Raw genomic sequence first — 21,634 nt, forward strand, 5'->3', positions numbered from 1 at the left:
ACAAATAGCACAAATGCCTTTTCCCAAACTGTAGAATTGGGAAGAGATCATAATAATAGAAACGTATTTGTTTTATTTGGCTTTTTTTCTTTTCATCTTCAGAAAGTTATTTATTTCACCTTCCATACATCAGAGGGAATAATAAAGTTTGTCTGAAGGCAGATTTTCCCTCCTAGCTGTAATTCAAAGGGACTGTGTCGAGATTTGTTAGTCCTAAAAGTCAATTCACAGTAGTTTGTTATTTGATAAATCTATAATAATTTTAGTCAAAATATTCTTTTTCCATTTTATTGAAATAAAAGAAATTAAAAGAAAAACCCAAAAGGACTGATTTGCTCTCTGCAATAAGTAGACATCCAGCATGAAAAATAGCAACACCCTTATCTTCTGAAGGGAGATACTAAGGATTTGCATTAATAACCACTTTAGTTCCTCCCCACTGGGTTTTCTTTCAGCCAGAATACTAGTCCAAATACCAAGAAATAGCTTGAAGTCCTTCCATGCTAGTTGACAGTTGGCTTGAAAATTAAGTCCAAATCCTTGCATTTTATCCACCAAGTAGATTATTTCATTCAGTTCTGCAGCCAAATGGAGGCAAATCAAGCTCGCATGTTCATTTCTAAGAACATTTAGCTAAACACAACTTCAAAAGATGTTTAGGTAAAGTAAAGCAATGTTTCCCAAAGAAATGACACAGCTCGGCTGTGACTTCAGATATTCTTCCTTCAGTTCAATGGACTCTTGGTTCCTCTGTCCTAGGCTAGCCTTGTCTCAGTGTTGCTGACATGGGCAGTGAGAGAGGTCAGTTCTTTTGGCAACTACCAACCTTAACAGAGCACCTCTTTCTATAATGTCGCCTCTCCCTTCTGGCACTGCAGAACATAACTCTCAGAAGGAAAAGCTATGTCTTTAATGCATTTTTCTCCCTGTGTCATTTTCAGGGGTCAAAAATCACAGAATTTGTTCTACGCACATCTTCTTTTCTTAAGTAGCGAGCCTTTGCTTGCTTCCCACTATCGTTTGTGTAAAGCAAGAACTTGACAAGTCTTTTTTCACTCTCAGCAGGCTGCTGATGCTCAGTGAGGTGCCTGACTGCTTTACTTTGAGGAGAGTTTTTGTAGGTAAACCACTCAGACCTCTGAGGGACACTGCCTTTCTGGCCTGGAAGCTGTCCTTGTTCCAGAAACACATTTGCATAATGTTGTTATCTTGTTGGGTGGGAGAGAAGAGAATGTATGCCAGGAGATAAATTTCAAGGTACGTTGATTTATCCTAATGCTCTTGCCAGTGAGTCACTGCTGTTTTGATCATTCTGTTTTCAACTACGATCTCAATAATGGATTGTAAGATGCAAATGGAAAGGAAGGGTTTTTTTTTTTCCTCTCTTGCACAATTTTAAAAACTATTTTCTTGTGTCATCCATACAAAGATGATTTAATTAAATACTTTAATCCAGACCACAAATAATTTATGTAGTGGTTCAGTGAGAGAAGCCCAGCATTGCCTTGTCACAGAGCATTTACTTAATCCCGTCATACCTGTTTGATAATTACTCCCTCAGATCTGTCCTTGCATGCACTATAAAATTAGCTTAGAGGACTTGAAGAGAAAGAGAATGGGGAAATCCTTCAAATTAGTTAATATTTTATGACTCTTGTTGAGTCAGCCCTCATTCAGTCTTCCTGAGGGGTGAGCTTTCCCATCTGTTGTGAAATAACATTAATACTTTTCAGTTTCTAGAGCCGATCAAAATCTCATAATGACATAGTGACGATCTTTTCAAAACAGACAGTGATCTCTTTTTAACGCCCTGGTGTCTTTAGTTGCATGTTACATAAATCTTCCTTCGGTGCATGCTTACTCAGTGCAGCATTGGTCTTATAAGCTTAAATGGGAAATTGTTTGTTTTCTTTTTGTGGGAAGGCAGGAGCTGAGTTTGTCTTCACATGGTGATAACAAATGGAAGACTGCCTCAAAATTTGATCTATGCCACACAGTTTGTTTCCTTGTGCAATTACTGTGCCAAGCCTAAGTGGCAGAGCAGGAGCTTTACAGTCACAAGGTCACATCTTAATCTAGAAGAAACCAGCATGTCATGCATTGCTGAGGGGTGTTGTGTTTGTTTACTCTTTGTTTTGAATATGTATGGATCATTGAGAATCATCCCTATGTCTCTTATGCCAATTTATAAAGCACTATTGACAATCAGTTTCCTACAGCATCTAACACAGAGAGAAAATCATACAAATCAGAAATAAAATAATCTTGTGAAAAAGAAGTTGATTTCTCAAATCCCTGATGACATGATAGGAAATAAGTGTAGGTCCAAGCTAAATGGAGCACTAATGAAGTAGGGAGTTAAGAAATGCCCCAGGGCGAGACTTAAGTCACTCTAGCAGAAGGAGGATGGAAGTGGATAGATTAAAATAAAAGTTAATTGTGATGCATGTAAAAAAAGATCTGTACATAGATGATTTTACAAGAATTACTGGAGCTATTCACATTGTCATTTCTTTGTGCAGAGTAAGTCCTGGAGAGGTCTGTCTGTTTGGGACTACACAGCTGGATTTTATGAGTGGCTATGATGTTGGTGCACTTCAATGAGAGAATCTTAGAGAAAGATCAGTTGTGACTTTTAAAAGGGCACAGGTGGAAGCTAGGGTGAAATAGTGAAGGGAGACTTTCAGAAATCTACCAGGTTATACAATCTGTCCTCAGTGCTAACAGGGGATTTACCTTTTTGAGAGTTCAGCACAGATTAACTGCAGAAGTCCCATCTACTGGATGCTTTTGGAGGTATAAACTGATGTCCTGACAATTTTGCCCAGAGTGATTTAAGAAATTTTTGTCATCATCTCTTCATTGCTTCTCAGAGAGCTGCATTAAAAGATTTTATGGGGACTTAAAGTCCTTCTCAGTCTCCATATCACCATTATTGAGGACAAATGAAGAGGGTTGCAGCTAATCCAGCTGGCTGCACTCTGAGGTGAGCAAGGTAGGCAGTAACACCAGCTATGGGGTGATAATTCCTCAGACTAGTGTGTTTGCTTCTACATCATTTATGTGACTGTGATCTAAATGAATCCTCGGTGTTAAATACAACGGAAGCCAAGAGTGTGTCTCTCAGTTTAGCCAGGTCTTACTGATCTTCACTGTATACAGCCAAAATTGTCATCTCCATTGTCCTTTTTTTGACTTACTGCTTTTCTGATCTGCACATGCATATTAATTTGTTTCTATTTTTCAGTACTTGAAAGGCAATCCATTTTTAATTTGCCAAAGTATTAAATGTGTTTCTATTGTAATTTGTATTTATTACGGTGCTTAATAGATCTGCAGCGTGACTGACAAAAAGGTGACACCAGTCTTCTGCTACGTGGAGCTGTGTGCCAATAAAGGGTGTGTCTTGTGGTCATTTGGTGAGTGAGGCATTTATCTTCTCTCCAAGGAAAAAAGAGAATGAAGCCTTTTGTTTTACAGTATCCTTTTGTGTGTGTGTGCAGAAAAGGCTTATCAGACAGATTGCAGATAATTTCCTTCATCTTTCTTTTATCTTATCAAATCTATCTCATACATTTTTCCCTCTTGAAGAACAAGTACGGTGTGTCATCTAACATCTGTGGTTAGGAAGGAGTTGGCTAAATCCATTTTACAACTTTCAGGTTTCACGTTGTTCCCATCTTGTCCCATAATAGGTGAAGAGGAGAGTAAGTAAGGGAAAATTTATTTGACTTGCTATTCTTATTCTTTTGATTACAGAATTCAGTGAGACTGAACACTGAGTCAAAACTCATAACAGCATTTTACTGCTCTGTAAAAGAATTGTCACTTACACTTCATGCATTAGTAGAGATTAAGGGGATTAACTGACACCGTAACTTCCTGCATGCTTTCCTGCAGTGGTTGCACAGCTGGTTTACAGGATTTTGATGTCCTGAGAGTTCTTAATGCTTTTGTGGACCTCTCTTTTTTTTTTCTTTTTCTTTCTTTTTTTTTTTTCTTTTTTTTTATTGTGGAAGTGTGATATACTTTATCTAAATATTCTCAGTACTTCAGCTGGTCATTTTGATTCTTCTCTTTCGTATTTTTAAAGGAAAGTCTCTACTTTAAATTCTGCTCTAAAAAAAAAATAAAGCACTTTAAAAAAGCAGAAATATTAGGCTCAGGTTCACTAAACGACACTTGTTAAAATTTAATTCTAAGTGGAGTTTAGATATTTAGTTTACAAAGCAATTTGCAAAGTTTTTCCCACCTGCTGTATGAACCTTGCTTTCAGCCACAACAAACTGCCAATTTACATTCTCTTGCTGCGTGTGCTTACAGATGCTGTCATTTTGGTTAAGCCAGACAACCGCCAGCTATTTTTGGCCTAAATCCATTTTGCATCTTGACTCTCCTGTACCTAACCTTTTGAACGGACCAAACAAGTTGCCCTCATAATAGGAGAAGAGTATAAAGAAGTGGTTGTGGGGTGCTAGTGCTACATATTATATAGGACACTCTGAAAGTAATGTCTCCTATTTTTTTTCCCATGGCAACTACAACAGATACGAAGAGCACAATAACACTGGTTGATAGAGCAAATTCTCAGCTACAAAACACTATTTTTCAACATAATCACCACCATTAGCTATCCATTTTTGCCAGCAGTGAACAAAGAGCCTGCATGCTGCACTCGTAAAAACCTGCACCAGCAGAGCTGATCCACTCTCACTGTCACCACTGCTGAAATGCACCACCCACCACCTCACTGTGCTCACATCCACTGTTTGGTCTCCATAAACATTCAGCAAGTGTCAGTGAATTATCAGTGGGTGCCGTTTTTCCACATAAAAGAGTTCAGTGACACACCTTTGCTTCATACACACTTCTGTGGCAGATGTCATTTTGTCAGACTGCCGCTCTGCTGCCATCTGCCACATGGCAACAACATGTAATGGGATATTGGTGGGAAGGTTCAACCTCTACTGCCATACAACCAACAGCTGCCTCGGACATCACTGGACAACATGAAAAAAAGGAGGCATTACATTCAGAGCAGTCCTCATACATACAGTAGTAGGAGAAAAAGCACACTGCCAGGAGAAGGAGGGCTCTTATTTAGCCTGTAAAGTTTTAAACCAACTTCTCCTGTTTCTTAAAGAAGTATCTGAAGCATCTGGCTGCGGGTAGCTTCTCGGTGAGGCCATGCTGCTGTGCACCAGGAATGCAAAATTAATGAGGCTAGAAAGAGAGGGAGAATAAGCAGGAACGATCATAACCCTGTCAATCCACTGAAGAGGATACTTCTCTAACATGGAAAGTTCTGGATTTTATTTCAGAAACTGCTTTTACTTTTTGTATTTTCCTCTCATTATTTCCTAAGAGAGCAAAGGTTGGAGTGCTTTTGCTAACCATCACTGTTTCAGTACTCTCTTATCCTCTACTGGGTCAATTTGAGGATGGGCAGGTTGGTTTGGGGGGCTTTCTGAACTCCCATACAAATGTGATTTTACTTCTTTCTGGCGCTTGGCTTTTCTGTACATTTATTTCTGTGGCTACTAGGAACTCAGAGGTCTTTTCTGCCTTTCAGTTGATGGAACTACTTGTAACTGCTGAGTGTCAGTAAACACACTTCTGAGGTTTCTCTGAGGACATTTGCTACAGGGGCTAAAGAGAACAGGCTCAGTTGAATACATATGTGTGTGTTCTCCCTGTTTTGTAAGCACAATGTAGAGCATTTCCTTAAAACTACATGCCAGAAAGTTCAATAGTTCATAGCCTTCTCTTCTGATCTTATTCCCTCCTCCCGTAGCTGAAAACAGCAGTCAACACAAAAGTTGAATCCTAGGGAACAGAGCTTACCTCAGTGAGAAGCCTGAGTGACACTTTTTCACAGATCTCTACAGATGACACGTGAGGCAGGCAGCAGTTTGACCAAGCGAAAAGTCCTTCAGCTTCCAGGAAGAGAACTGAAGAGACTTTTCTAAACATTCATACTAGCGGAGTTTTGCACTCTTGTTGCTTTCTTCCCGTATAACATCAACATTATCCAGAGAGCAAGCTCCCAGTAATGAAGTCTGGGTCTCTCCCCATCTGTCTCACTAAATGCCACCTGGAACAAGCGCCTTTTCATTTGACAATAAAATCAATGAGTGAAATATTAGAGGCTTGAACGATATGATGTGCAGAATACATTATGGGAGTTGTTGTGTTTCAGTGGACAGCAAGTCTTGCCCTTTCTTTCCGTTATCATCAACATATCCACTTAATGAATCTGACACCTTCTGCTAATCTCTCACCTCTTTGCTTTTAAGGTTTTAACTCCTTTGTGCCACTCTAAAGTCTCACTAACTCAGAGCTTTGGAACAAAATTCTGCACTTCTGTGAACTATTGGGCTAATGTTTGCTATGTCTCAATTAAAACCAGACCTGCACTAACTAGATAATTAAACAACAGAAAGAGTAGGAAGCTTAAGTTGATTTTCATTAACACTTACTTTTATCTCTTTTCACTGTTGACACAGCTTTCCTCCTTTTTGCTCTGAGGTTCTTCAGAATGACAGGAATCAGTGCTATACCAAGAAACAGGGAAAAAAGGGAAATGTCAGCACTGAGGTAGACTAAGTTAAAAACCCTAAGATCTCTGGAACTATCCACAAAGATTGATTTGCAGAAGTCTGAAGAATGTTTTTGTTTTTCCATATTGTTTTGTCCAAGCCTTACTGGATTCTCCATCAGGAATATTAACCACTTCATTGTCATTGTAGCAAAACATGTCATAGATGCAGTAAATTACAGACAACTGAGAAAAAGTAGCTAATGGTTACTAGCAGTCCATGAGACATATGGTACTACTCACCCTTGGAGCTCAAGGTGCTGTGTGAGACTCACAATATTGTTTCTGTCAGTCTTGACTCTGTTGTATTCAACGGAGTTATTACATACCAGCAAAACCAAGTCAATACTATATATGATTTCAGGTTGACTGTACAAGTAGACACATTTTCAGTAAGAGAACATCTCAACCACTTTGCCCTGTAAATCTCTTTCTCTCCTGGGTATAGATTAAAAGACAGAAAAGAACATAGAGAATGAATTTAAGAACAATTCTCTGCACATTTATTAGGTGCTTGCAGTGCTTCATCTCTTGCAGCAAAAATAACTTTGAACACTGGTGGGATAAAGTCTTCTGTTCTGTTCTCTAAGATGTTCTTTTATGCCCATCTGCTGTTTATCCCGACTGTGGAATCATATCTACCTAGAGAGGCTAAAGCTCATCACAGAGGTGACCCAGCAGAGATTGTACAGCCAGCCATCATGAGAACAAGCAGATCCCAAGTATCTTGAGGTCATCACTAAAGCATGAGGCTGCTTGTACAGCTTTGTTGTATCAAGCAGAAGCGGCCCTTGTTCTGTAGGCTGAAGATGCAAAACAGGAGGTGGTTGTTTGGTGTCAGAGCTCTCTATCAGCACTTCCCTGATATAGGACTAATTGTGCGCAGTCATTAGATATGAGCAAATGTTTACTGTGTCATCCTACCATCTGATACTCCTGATGCATAAATCATTCTTAGCTACAGTCTGTCTTGAAATCTAATTAACAGGATAAGGTGATCTCCTTACATAAACAAACCAATTATCAGTGTAGTCAGTGCCATTAAAAGCAGTGGTAGAAAGAGTTAGGGAGGCAGCAGCACCTTTCTGCAGTCTGTGTCTGCTGAAGATTCTTGAGTCTTGATCTGGAGAAATCTGCATAGGTTGGTAAAGCCACATAGCCAAAGGGAAAGTGCAGAGCTTGTTTATTTTTTAACAGAACTAAAGCCAACAAAGGGGGAAAATAATGTCAACACAGTTGGATTTTAACACCGCTTCCACTAACTTGACACCCTTTTCCACATCAAGTGTGTGACTACAGCACTTTTCTATTAAGTATGGGGCTGTGTTTTGTGTATTTTGGTTTTGGGGTTTGCATTTTTGTTTGTTTCTTTTATCAACAGAAAGCAATCCTTTCAATTTTGTTAATATTGGATTTTTTTCTGTCCCTGCTTCTACATTCCAGGACCTCTCTGACACTCAGAGTCCTTATGATACTGCTCAGAGTCTTGCTTAGAAACATTCCTGGTGTGTCCATTGATTTAGAAGATTAATTCTTTTAAAATAAAAAGAAGATGGGTTAATATTGTGAACTGCCAAAGAGGATATGAAGTTGGAAGAGCAGATTTTGGAATATTAGAAAGCTCTTACCCTCTCATTCATTGTAAATAAACAACAGTTTAGTATTCCAGCAACCTCAGATATCAGTTACTGAAACCTGATAGGTGTAGTGAAGCAGTGATGTTATTCCAATTTTACAGAGAGAAATAAATGTTGCTCCATTACCATGTGCCTTGGTTTCTCCTGTTTTATTCTCTTTTTTACTCTACAAGAGTTACTAATAAAAGGAACAGCATAAGAATTAGGTTATTGATTACATATTACAATCTGCTGCTCATATCCCCATTACTGAGATGCATTTCACAGAAGGAGTTTGTGCCAATCAATATATGCATCTCAGGAACTTCCCCCTTTGTAAAATTGATACAGTTATGACAGACAGCCATGGTGTGTGAACAGTTACTTTCATGCTGTTCACACTCTTGTTCAAAGCACGTTTGCTACATTATTTTAGGTAGGAAAAAAGAAAAAAGAAAAAAAAAAAAAAAAGAAGTATCATTGGTTAAGTGATCAACATAGCACAATTTCATGCCACTGTTTTAATAGCTTGTGTAGTCCTGAAACACTGGGCACAGTAATTTTAGAATGTCTTTTCTCTCAGACCTCTGCCTGAATATTAGAACTAGTGGGTTGGAATTGACATTGTTCATAAGGACATTTCGCTGCTTTCCAAGGAAGAAATTTTCAATTTTATAAGAATGTAGGGTTTCATATTGGATGAATTCAAAATTAAAAGGTAGGCTATGACAGGGGAAAAGCAGTAAAGGGACAATCTTCAAGCTGCCATTGGTGTGAATGAAAAGTGAGGCGTGTAGACAGAGCAACGGGTACAGACCCTGACCTCCTACAGCCTGGTTAGAATACTTATCAGCTGGAAACGGGTTCATGTCATGTCTCCTACTGCTGTTAATTAGATGGCATTGCTGCTGCTGGGACATTCTACTCCATTACCAGTGACACAGAAGGTCACTGAGGTGGAGAAGGGTAAGATCAGTAACACATGAAGCTGGTTTGGGCATCTTATGGTCAAGTCTAATTTCACAACTATTTCTATGATTGGGCACAACCACAAACTCAAACTCCATGCTAGAGCACTGCTCCCGGCAATGTTTTGGACATATCCTTTCTGGCCAGGTAGAAAACAAAAAATTCTGTATGCATCCAAATCATAACATCTTTGAAATACTTTTAAGCTTTTGTTGACACAAGAGCCCTGATGTCATGTGCGCACAAGGCCTTGTAATTGCCACAGAGAACCTCAGAAAGCTTTGTTCCAAAGTGAATTGTTTTCTCCACACTCTATTGTGCACAGCTGCTCAGAATCCACTTCTCAGAAATACTGCAGATGTTAGTATGGCAAACATTAATGACAGATTTCCTAGCTTTGCTGTAGTTTGCTGAACTCTTCGCTGTCCTCTTCGTTTTCTAACAACTTCCTTTGAGTAGAGGAGGTGAGCAGAAACCTAATATATTCTCATCTTTCAATTGATTTCAGTCTTTCATCTTTCCTTATGAAGACGAATCACAGATTTAGCTCTTTACCCCAACCTTTCTCAATACAATTCTGTATACTTGATCACCGTTTGTGTATGATTTTGCCTTTTGAATCCTCCCTCCTGCCACCTACAGAACACTTTAAATATTTCTTTCTTAAGAGACTCTTGCCGAGTTATTCTTCTCTGGCCCAAGTTGCTGTAATGTCTGTATCCCTGACCATATCACCACCTCTGAATACATTCAGAAGGCAGCTGATGCCATTGCCTTAGATTTTTGTTCCAGCACTGGCAGTGCCATTATTCCATTCTCTAATTCCTTTCTCCTTCACTCACACAACCTTGCCCATCGTGTATTTCCCAGCTCTCCATGTACTGCATCTACCTCTGCTTCACCTATCTACCTCCTTTTTTTCAGTCTATTTCAGCCTGTCTCTTCCTCTCTTGGCACCCACGTGCTATCCTATGTGCTATGCCCTTGAAACCATGGTCTTCTCCCCTGAGCCAGTCCTGCAGTACCTCCACTGAATTTCTCAACCAAATTGCTCCTTAGTAATTGCCCATGCAGTTCTCTCAATGAGAAATCACTCCACTAAGAAAGGCAAATGACTGTTGGGAAACAGCAGTGTAGTCAATGAAAGCGGGATGCCAAGTTAAAAAGGTAAACTTGCATGATAAGTGTATTTCCCTGAAATTTGACATTTTGACATGTAAAAGATAAGCTCTTAGCTGCAAAGACTGTCTCTCCCTGTACATACCTGTATGTATACATACAGACACTGGTGTGGCCTCACCTTGCATACTGCATGCAGTTTTGGGGACCACAGTACAAGAAGGACATAAAACTGTTCGGGAGTGCCCAAAGGAGGGCTGTGAAGATAGCGAAGGGTATAGAAGGTAAGGTGTTTGAGGAGCTGCTGAGGTCTCCTGGTTGGCTCAGCGCAGAGCAGAGGAGCTGAGGGGAGGCCTGATGGCAGCTGCAGCTCCTCACAGGGAGCGGAGGGGCAGCGCTGAGCTCTGCTCTGTGTGACAGCGACAGGGCCCGAGGGAACGGCATGGAGCTGTGTCAGGGGAGGGGCGGCTGGGGGTGAGGGACAGGGTCTGCTCCAGAGGGCGGTGGGCATGGAACAGAATGCCCAGGGCTGTGGGCATGGCCCTGAGCAGCCAGAGTTCAGGAAGCTTTGGACACCACTGTCAGACATAGGGTCTGATTTTTGTGTGGTCCTGTGTGGAGCCAGGAGTTGGACTCATTGATCCTTATGGATCCATTCCAATTCAGGATTTTCTAGGATTCTATGACATGCATACATGTATGCATGTATACGTGTGTAAATAGAGAGATGCACATATATATGTGTGTATATATATGTGCACATACAGTGCATTTGTATGTTGTTTGTATGGATGTGTATGAAAAAATGAACAGCAGAGGTAGAAGTAATCAGTTCTGCGGAACAAAAAGCACAGTGTATCCTACACTGTAAAGGCATATGAGGAAATTTCAACTGTTTTTTCTGGGGGCAGGCAGACCTGGCTACAGTGCTCACAGAAAATTTAATGTGCATATTTAGTGTGGATTTGTGATAAAATTTCTAAAGAATTTATATAGGTAAGTGCAGAGAGTTATTGTGCTAGAAATACATTTCCAGAAGTAACTCAGGGAGTTTGTTGTATGAGAAAACAGTCTTTTTTTAGGAATGGAAGAGGATATGCAAGTAGAATAGAAGAGTGAGTGTGGAAACAGGGAGGAACGTGAATTGACATAGACGGATCAAGAATTGCACAGGGCATCAATAGTGAGGATTAAAAGCTTGAGATTGACAGTGATCTGAAGAGGCAGATGAGATATCTGGCAGAAGTGGAAGGTTTTAAAAGCTACATACTTTGTATCAACTAGTGCAGGATCAGGGACTAGAATGCCATAGAGGAAGGGTCCATACTATTATAGATTTTACTAGTCCTGACAATGATCATCAGACTTACTACTGGGCAATTTAGGTATGTTCTAACATTTGGAATATGTACCTTTTCCCCTCTTCCCTCCTTATACCTTTTTATTCTCTATGTCTGTGTCCCATTTCAGGAGAACTAATTGCAGTTCTCCTGATTCCTGCCAGACTTGAATCTTAAAGTCTCACTGAATCCTTCTTCTGTGTTTTTTTTCTCAGCTTACGCTGAAGGCATGCATTGCTGCAGTCGTAGTACTTGGCTGCAGCTCCAGCATTCATGTCTGTATTAAATTCCTAGCGACCTAAACCATGAACGTTGAAGTATTTAAAAGTAGCAAGACAGAGTTCTGCTCTGTTCTGCTTTAAAAACCTCCACAGTGTAGGATTTGCTTCGTTTTTTGTATTTTTAAGAACTGAAAATACTTTACACTTGCTTTTCCCTTTGAAGGCTACCAAATGCCACTAAACCGTGATAATACAACAACCAGCTGTGCTGAAATGGTTCTTTCTTGTCACCTCATCTTTTGGTCATGGGTGATCAAAGGTGGCACTTCACCCTGCCCATCCCTTTAAGATGCCTTTCTGGAAACAGCCTAATGTCCTGAGCACCAAAGATGCAACTCAACTAGAATATCTGCACTGGAGCCACTGCTCTTACTGTGCTTGCAGAGGAGTCATGTGAAAGACATAGTCGTCACTAAGATAGGAAAAGAAGTTTTTAACTAAATAAGTAGTAGAAAGTAGTTGTAATATTTATTATAATTTTTAGTATTATTACTGTTGCTTGAACTAGCTAAATAACTGAAGGCCAAAGCTGAGCTGAAGGTCAGTTGTACCAAAGATTCTACAGAAGGTGGAATTCTCTAAAATCAGAAAAGGCATACAGGGAAGAGAAGGAAAAGGTTGTTTGTGCTCTTTTCCACTGTGGAAACCATTGATCACCAGATGAAGCAAGCAGAAACCACATTCAATGTAAGAAGAACCTCCTGTTTCTTCATGACTTCAAGAGTCATGCCATGGGAAGTGGAGGAGCACTGCTGAGCAGTGCCACCATCCAGCTGCCCTGTGCTGTGCTCCTGACTGCTGCTGAAGGCACAGTATTATGCTCAGTGGAGCTTCAGCCTGGCATGCAGTTGCTGTTGTGCTTTCAGTATAAAATAACAGAGTTATTACCTCAGAGTGCTTATACCTGCGATATGTGAGACAGGCAAAGTGAGAGAGGGATTACTGTTATCACTGTTATTATTAATGGAGAATTGAGTAGGAGTGATGTGCAGTGTCACCCAAGAAATCAGTATCAGAATTGGGAACTGAAATGAGATCTTGAGTCCCCTTCTACTCCTGAATTACAGGAACATGCTTTCCCCTCCGTTAGCCACCAAAAATCTATGAAGTGTAAACTGAATCAAAAGCATTGAGTTGTCAGGCTCAGAAGTATCTGTTTTTTTTCCATGGAAACCTCTTTCCAGCTTCAGCTAAGCTTTAGCAAGGAGAGGTGTGCTTCCCATTAGATGAGCTGTCTGGGAGCCATACTGTGTGAAACACCACATCCAAGCAGCTGCTTTCTACAGGAGTCTGGTCCCAAAGCCAGGCTGTGCTGCCTCAGAAGGGACAACCTGACTGTAATTCTGCCTGCTCCATACCTTGACACCATGGCCATGCCAGAATCATAGATTCATTTGAGTTGGAAAGGACCTTTAAAGGTCATCTAGTCCAACTCCTCGGCAATGAATAGGGAGACCTACAGCTCAATCAGGGTGCTGAGAGTCCCTCCAGCCTGACCTTGAGTGTGTCCAGGAAAGGATCGACCACCGCCTCTCTGGCAACCTGTGCCAGTGCCTCATCACCCTTATTGTAAAGACCTTCTTCCTGGTATCCAGTCTAAATCTCCCCTTTTGTAGTTTGAAACCATTTCCCCCTGTCCTATCCCAACAGACCCTGCTAAAGATTCTGTCCCCTTCTTTCTTATAGCCTTGTTTTCTGTTGTCTGGCTGTTGGTGATGTATGAATAAGTAAGAAAGACAGCTTCATTTTCATAAGCTAACATGTGCCTGGAGTAACAGAGAGGGAGAGAAGTGCACTTAATCATAACTGCAGGGCCAGAGCAGAAAACAATGACAGAGCTTTTGCTGTTAGTCACGGTATTTTATTATAATAACTCTTAGGAAGAAGAAACAGACAGCTGAACAATTCAGATTTATTATGGTAGCCACCGTGTTCTCATTTGCTGGAGGAATAGTTCAAGTAACTCCTTCATGCTACCTTTTTACAAAAGGCCATGGTGGCAAGGAACGTTGGTCTTTCCCCTCTGAAAGTCTGAATTGAGCATGTAGTGTGATTGGAGGCAAGATGAGAATGGGGATAGTTTCTGTTTGATGTTATGCGTCACTTTGGCCTGTGCCTCCTTTTGATGACTGTATGATGCATTTAACAAAACAGGTAACTAAACAAAATGACTCCTAATGCTCAGACTCGCTTGTCAGAGTGCTATAAAAATACAGATAGTAAAAAAAATCAGGCAATAATTTTGAATGAAATCTTTCTATTTGATCAAAACTGGAAGGGCAAAACTATGATTTTTGGGGGGTTTTGGATGTTTTAAGTTTATAGAATGTGATAGATGGAATATATATTATACATCTATATTATGTGTCACAGTGGTAATATTGAAATGAGTGGGGTTGTACATTCAGAAGTCGTTATTTTTGGGACCTCTTTCCCAGAGTATATTTCTGAGTTTCACTTTGTTATACTGATTGAGAACAAAGAAAACGTTCAGAGCCATCAACCAAACCATGCAAACAAAGTTCTATTTTTCTGATCACTTCTCCCGTACGTCAGTCATAGGGATGTAAAGGGAAAAGTACATATATTCTTCTTTGGCAGAGACAGCAACACTGTTCTAGACTAGAGAAAATATAACAAGACAAAATACTAAGTGTTTCTTTATAACTTTCTACAAGCTCATCTGCTCATCTGTTTCATCTGCCTGGTAGATCTTTAGACACCAGCAAGGTTAACAAGAGCCAGACAAGCAATATAATATCTGCCCTAGGACAGTACCTGAACATGTATAGATTCCCAGACCAATGCAAAATCAAATTTAAAAGTGTTAGCTATCACATCTTATTTTGTATTTATAGCAAGCTAAAAGGGCATGTGCAGGCAGTTATTCCAGCTCAGTTGATGCAGCATTAAGTTACGTTATCTGATCTGTGTAACTAAGCCCCAAAGCTCACATGATGTTAATTGCTGCCTTCATCCATGCGCCATATCAAACCTCCAAAAATACTGAGAGCAGGATTTGTTGTGGCGTCTTCAAAAATAAAGGGGAAAAGGGAAGGAAACCATAAAGCTACTATAAATATGTGTGAACGTAATCTCCTAAGTCTTTTCTCTTTATCTTATCATGAGAAATAATAACCGAGAAGTAAGTATTTCAGGGGTACATTGTCAGAACTGAGATTTTGAACTGGTAGGTGGGAAAGCAAAACCATTAACAAGCAGCAAGGTTTGCTCATTTCTTATTATTCATCAGTTTGAAGGCTGAGCTGTCTGACTTGTTGGAAAATGCATGGGGCTAAAATAATGAAAGCAGATTGCTGCTCCCTGGTAAGGAAGTTCAGTATCTGCCACTTGCAAATGGAATTCTAACGTTTCTTTTGTTGTTAATGGTGCTATCCTGCAAAGGATCTGTGGACTGCTGAGTTGTGAAATGTGCTGTTAGAATACGAGCAGGGTCACTCTCTTCCTACTAGCTGTGCCAATCCATTGCAGCCCAGATGCACCTGCATTTTTTATTGTTTTTCATATCCTTTGCTAGCCATTATAGCTCCTTATTTTGATTTATTCTACCTCATCTGTAAGGGAGTGGTTATAAAGATCATGCAACCTTCCAGCGTGGTATCAACAAATGTTAGTTTAAATTGTGCCCTTAAGCCTTTTTTAGCTAAGATTTGTATGAATCAGTCGAGACCCCTTCCCTATTTCCTTTCAATATATGGCTCATGGGGCCTTATTTGTGCTCAGTGTGTTCTGTGTGTCCTACAGTTGTGATGCTACAGTTTATTAGTATAGAGGAAGAACATATCTTCTATGCATCAGTTGCTTTGGATGTATCTGTCTCTAATTTGTAATTCAACTCATTCTCTTATACATTGCACTCTGTTAGTATTACCAGTTTTAAGTAGCACCAGTGGGGTGAGAATGTATGGTATTCTTTATCGTCTCCCCTAGACTTTCCACTTCCTTAAAAAACTCATGAAGGAGTTTAATGTGAGAAACAAAATATGAAATATACACTGGAAAAGGAGAGACAGCATGAGAAAATGAGGGCTGGTATGTTATGATTAGGATTGAGCATGTTGATCCTGAACAGTGGTATAGAGTGAGCCTGGTAATCTCAGGGTTATTTCTAGATTGATTTCCGTTCACTCTTTGAAGGCTTTTGTAATGTGTAGTTTTCTTATTTGTTATATGCACTGGCCACTCACTGCTGCTCACCCTCTGAAACAGAATTCAAGACACATGAGGCTTACTGACATTCCACTGTGTTAGGTACCACAGGAGACTATCTCAATCATCTGGCCTACACCAGTGTCTTCCCAACTGATTATAAAATTGAATGTGTCCGTATGCCTTTCTTCTCAACCCAATCTTGTCTTGGACCATAGTGAACTTTTTATGGTGCAGCTATGGTTGCACATAGACAGCATAGGTTGGTTGATAAGGTACTGCTTTCAACATGCTGCTGTGGCCACGCGCTCAGTTACGTGAGTGTAGCTGGGATTTGAAAATGCACTTTCAGACATGATGTTTAACTGCTTTCTCAAAAGGTTGCAGAACCATTTTCAGTCTTAGTCATGCTGCCCTCACTGCATGGGTTCCTCCACCAATACACCATTCCCCTTCCTTCCTTTAGCTAGATCCAAATGCAGTTTTCTGCTTGCCTCTGTCCTCCATCACCAGAGCATCATTTCAATCACTTGTCTTATTTACATTTTATGCAGCACATTCCAGAATAGATAATTAAGTCCTTATCTATACAAACATTCACTTTTCAGTTGATTTTTAAGCAGTGCAAACCTTCTAGACACATTTGATTTAAAGCACGTTTTACTCTAGCTGAAGCCAGCTGCTAATCAATGTAAGCTGAACCAAAATAAGCCCATTTAAAACTGAAATCATAATTCTTATGCAGCATTCCACATAGGCTTACCTAAATGACTTTTAAATTAATCTCTTAAATTAAAGCAGTGCAACTAATGTAGGTAAACCCTTAGAATCCAGTTTTTTCCTAAGCTAAAGGAATCTCTTTTGTGACTGAAAAAAAAAAACCTGGAACGAGGCGGGGATGGGAAGAGAGTAATTTGTTATATTGAGCCTTGTTCTTCTATTATATTATCTCCATCAGAGTATAAACAGATCTTCATATTAGATGATCGTTTTACCAACGCTTACTTCTCACTAGGAGGATTCTCCATCATTGTGTTCCAAAATCAAGCAGCATTCATATTTGTCTGGGTGATATATTTTTGTCAGCATGACAAAGGTTCCCACAGTGTTTAATTACTCAGACTAGCCAGGGGAGAAGGAAAGAAATGAGCCGTGCTGAGTTTGCTGTGCCAGGATTGCTTTCTGTTATATAAGCAAGCATCTTCCTAATGCATGAAAGGAAGGCAGCTTCAGAACTGCTGTGTGCTGTTGCCACTGCCTGTCCCTCTTCAGATTTTGTGTGTGTTTTCCATTGACTGACTGACTTTTGTCTAATGATCCCCTTGCAATGTGCTCATTTCCAGGGCAGCAGGTTCTTGGCTTGGTGGAGAACCAGAGTGACTGGTATTTGGGGAACCTTTGGAAGAACCATCGACCCTGGCCAGCGCTTGGGAGGGGCTACAACACAGGTACTCCCTGAGGGTTTTCTTTGAGTTAACATTTGCGTTGCATGTGGAATCAGCCTCCTGGTGCAGAGTATGAGGTGCCGTAACTCACATCTCCTCTCATCACCTACTGCAAGAATTTGCCATTTAAAGCAGTAAAAATGATGCAGTATGATGCATTTTGGAGTTTCTGCTCCTGTGCTACTCCAAGGGGAATATGTTCCCTCTCTAAATGATGTTGAGGGATATTGTATGGCGTACTTGGGGAAAGGACAGCCTTTCAGCTGTCTGACACATCCTCAGCACTTCTGCAATGTTTCTGTCTGTGATGAAGCGTATATAGTCTCAGCAAGACGGAAAGAACAGGAATGAGGCCTCGTTTTCTGTAGAGAGGTAAATGGTATCACAAAATGTCAACCCAATAAAGACATAACTCCTGCAGGATGGCAACAGGGTCATAATTGTCCTAATAAAATGCAAACTACTGGCCATCAATTTCTGGTGCCGTGAGAAAGGAATAAAGGCACTAGATCAGAGAATGTATTAGCTTACAAGAGACAGGTCTTCTCATTGATTTGTGTTTGGTATGTGAGAAAACATACCAGGTGCATAAAGAACGCACGCATACATCTAAATCATTTTGATGCTAGGCTTTACGTGCTGATGCAGAGAGTTAGGTCCCCCCTCTATTTGTAATAAAAGGGCAGAACAGATGGTGAAGCCTCTATTTAGAAAAGATGAGTCCATTTAAATATCCCTTCACTATCAGAAAATGATTTACCATAATAGTGGTTTTGCTTTGCAGAAATATATTGGATTGAGTTAAACAGACTTACTAGAAAAAGGATTGCATGCAGTTGTAGCTGGGTCATCTGTATTTCTGTAATCGTTTGTATATTTGGAGGAATCATGCCTATTTTTGTGAATTGGTATTTCAGCCTCTGCAAGGCATCTCCCTTCAGTGAAAATGTTCAAGCGTAGTCTGACAGAACATGGGCTGATAGGGATATAAGATTTTGGCAGAAGTTGTTTGTTTCCTGGTTCTTTGCTTGCCAGAGCAGACTGCATATGTGAGGGTTTGTTCTGCTCACAGTCTCCAAACACATGAGACAGAACTAAATTTCATGGATTTGTCCTGGAATCTGAAAGCTTCTGTTACACAGAGCCAAACTAGTCAATGTCAAATGTTCAGAGTTACACCACAAAGCAATATATTTTGCTCTACTGAGAGATGACGACCTCATATAGCTCCTTTCTTTCTGCTGCAGTTTCACTTTTTCCTTTCTTCCATTTTAATGCTGTCCAAGAGAAATGTGGCATATCCATATAACATTAGGCTGAGCCAGAAATGTACACTATGTAGTATCTGAAATGCAATTATTCAAATATAAATGCTGTAAAGCTTTAGGTTATATTAACTTACTGGTCTAAACGCTTTACCAAATGTCAGTGTATCACAAAATTCTCCTTCTAGAAGCAAAAATAATTGAATGTCGTAGTCTTTCACACATACTGTGTATGTTAATTTGCAGTGTGTGTAAATACAGAGTTACCAGGCCATATGTAATCCTGCACATGATTTTAGACTGCTTGCAGTTTTGTTCTCCAGACATTTCACATAGGGTTATATAATTGACAGGTGATTGTAGTAAGTGGAATTACATTTTTTCAAGTACACGGAACAAGAGGTCACTGAGGGAAACATTGCAATGTATGAGAGATAGCAAGTGGTGTTACAGACAGAATCAGCATCATTTACTATAATTTTTTTTAATTGAATTCATTTTTTGCCTCAGTAATCTAGCAGAGATTAGAGGTATAAATCTCTTAGGGTAGAAGAAAAAGAATCTGGAGCTTGTTTGATGTGTTCAGCAAATTAAAATAATTGACACTGAAGACAGCACTGTGGCCAGGAGTATTCAGAAAGCTAAACGGAGGTGTGTAAAGAGAGTCAATAACTCTAAGCAAAATACTCAAAAAAGACAGTGAGCGCAGTAGGGATTTAGATATTCAGGTGTGCCGAGTCCTGCTTGTGAAAGGGCCCCCAAAACCTGGGGTATTTGATGAGCTACATGGAGATGGATGAGAGGGAAGCCATCAGCTGGACTTCACTCTTGTGAGAATGTTTATTACAGTCTAAAAGAAAAGAAATTTTTATGGGAACCTTCTCAGCTAGACCCAACCCTGTCACATGTGATGCAGGAGCATCTCTCATAGTCAGAATTCTTCCACTGCTTCCTCCCTGTTCCTAAAGCAAATAGTTTATCACTCACTTCTGCTTTTCTATGCTGAAGCCACTCTGGACAATATACGGGCTAGGAGTCCCAGAAGGCAGGTACATTAAAGCTAAAGGTGTTTTTGTTCCTTCTCTACCAGCTCTTTAAACCCAGTAAGCGTGTGCATTCTCCTGTTCCTCTGTTCTCAAGCCAGATCTCCAGACACCCAATACAGATTTTCAAGGAAAGATTTTTGATTGGTTGGTTTTTATCACATTTGCACATTTACTTTAGTCCATAATAATGCTGTCTTCGAAAAAAACAGGCCAAACTCAAAAGTCAATTCAGGGACAACTAAAACTGTGTTTAAAATGTTTTTATTTAGACCCATCCTTTACCTGAGAGAGCATTCACTTCCTTGGGCCATTTTAGAATCACAGACTCACAGAAGCAGTAAGATTGGAAAAGACCTCTAAAATCACCCGGTCCAACTGCCAGCCCACCCCCACCATGCCCACTGACCGTGTCCTCAGTGCCACATCCACACGGCTCTGGAACACCTCCAGGGATGGTGACTCCACCACCTCCCTGGGCAGCCTGTGCCACTGCAGCACCACTCTTTTGGCAAAGAAATTTTTCCTAATATCCAGCCTGAATCTCCCTTGGCACAACTTAAGGCCATTCCCTCTTGTCCTTTTGCTGTTACCTGGCAGAAGAGGCCAACGCCCAGCTCACTACAATCTCCTTTCAGGTCATTGTAGAAGCTGTAAGGTCTCCCATGCACCAGACTGAACAATCCCAGTTCCCCCAGCCGCTCCCCATAAGACTTGTGCTCCAGACCCTTTAAATACTGTTCCTTCTGTACCACAAAATATAGAGTTTTTCCCTATACTTCATTGATTGAAACTCAGTAATCTACTTAATCAAGTACTTTTTATATGTTGTCCACTCTATTTTGTTGACTACACTGAAATTAACTATTGCAGTAAGATTATTCATACATTAGTTAAATCAAACTCTTCTCTCCATGTAGGCTGTGTTGTCTTTCTCTAACTGTACTGTGCTTCCAATAGTGTTGCCTGAGCTGCAGGAGGATTTTTCTCTTCATAGATGTTAAACTGACAGCTCCAGAATTGCTCTGTATGGCTTGATGTTCATTTCTGGAGTAGCAGTCATCTTAGTCCTCAGAAAAATACCTTGTCAAAGAAATTCTCAACATAAAAGCTTTTAGTGCTTTGTCTGCATTATACTTTCCATCATGGGGGGAGCATAGCTTTTAATAGCAGTTTCTTGGAACTCCGTTGTCATGATTTCAAGCCGCTTCCCCAGCTGGCATACATCACCCCCTGGCTTCCCTGCCTCTCTGCAGCAGGGCCAATTTACGGCAGCTGAGAATCGCACCCTGAACCTCTCAGATGGAAAGAGTGGATCAGCCTAAATTGCACGAGGCAATGTATTCAGGGCAGTTTTCAAGACCCGTGAGAATTTAGTCCCTTGACAAAAATGTCCACTATTATTGAGATAGCTCAGAATTCATTTTCTGTCGTGCCACAGCATGAGAACCATTTCTCAGAGCGACCCTTTCATCTGTGGGTTTGTTAAGTTCTTATTGACACAGTGAAAATTAGTGCCAAAACAGAAGAGGATGAACAGCAGTAAACTGAGGAAAGGACGAGCACCTAAAAGGCAGGGACAGGGCTGCGGGGGTAGGTTGTCAGAAAAGCTAAAGAGCCTCAGGCTCAATTTCTTTTCTGTGTTATTATTTCAGTTATCACTGGAAATGTAGCGCTGCTGCTTCTGCTGCAGTTTTCAAATCTAAAGTTTCCTCTTGCTTTCTGTCTCAGAGTCAGAAAGTCTCGTCTTGCTCTGAATCATGAACTGATTAGGGACATCACTACCTA

At 40.3% G+C, this 21,634-nt stretch overlaps 1 protein-coding gene across 6 annotated transcripts in view; it reads left to right on the forward strand.

The window, feature by feature from the left end:
* Nucleotides 1-21,634, forward strand: part of LARGE1 (LARGE xylosyl- and glucuronyltransferase 1) — a 288,816-nt gene that overhangs the window by 201,235 nt on the left and 65,947 nt on the right. For all 6 annotated transcript variants that reach the window (XM_046939033.1, XM_015285413.4, XM_015285402.4 and 3 more), the window contains 1 exon segment: nt 17,437-17,541. In XM_046939033.1, coding sequence (XP_046794989.1) covers nt 17,437-17,541 — 105 coding nt within the window.

The sequence above is a fragment of the Gallus gallus genome, chromosome 1 (assembly GCF_016699485.2).
Source record: "Gallus gallus isolate bGalGal1 chromosome 1, bGalGal1.mat.broiler.GRCg7b, whole genome shotgun sequence".
NCBI lineage: Eukaryota > Metazoa > Chordata > Aves > Galliformes > Phasianidae > Gallus > Gallus gallus.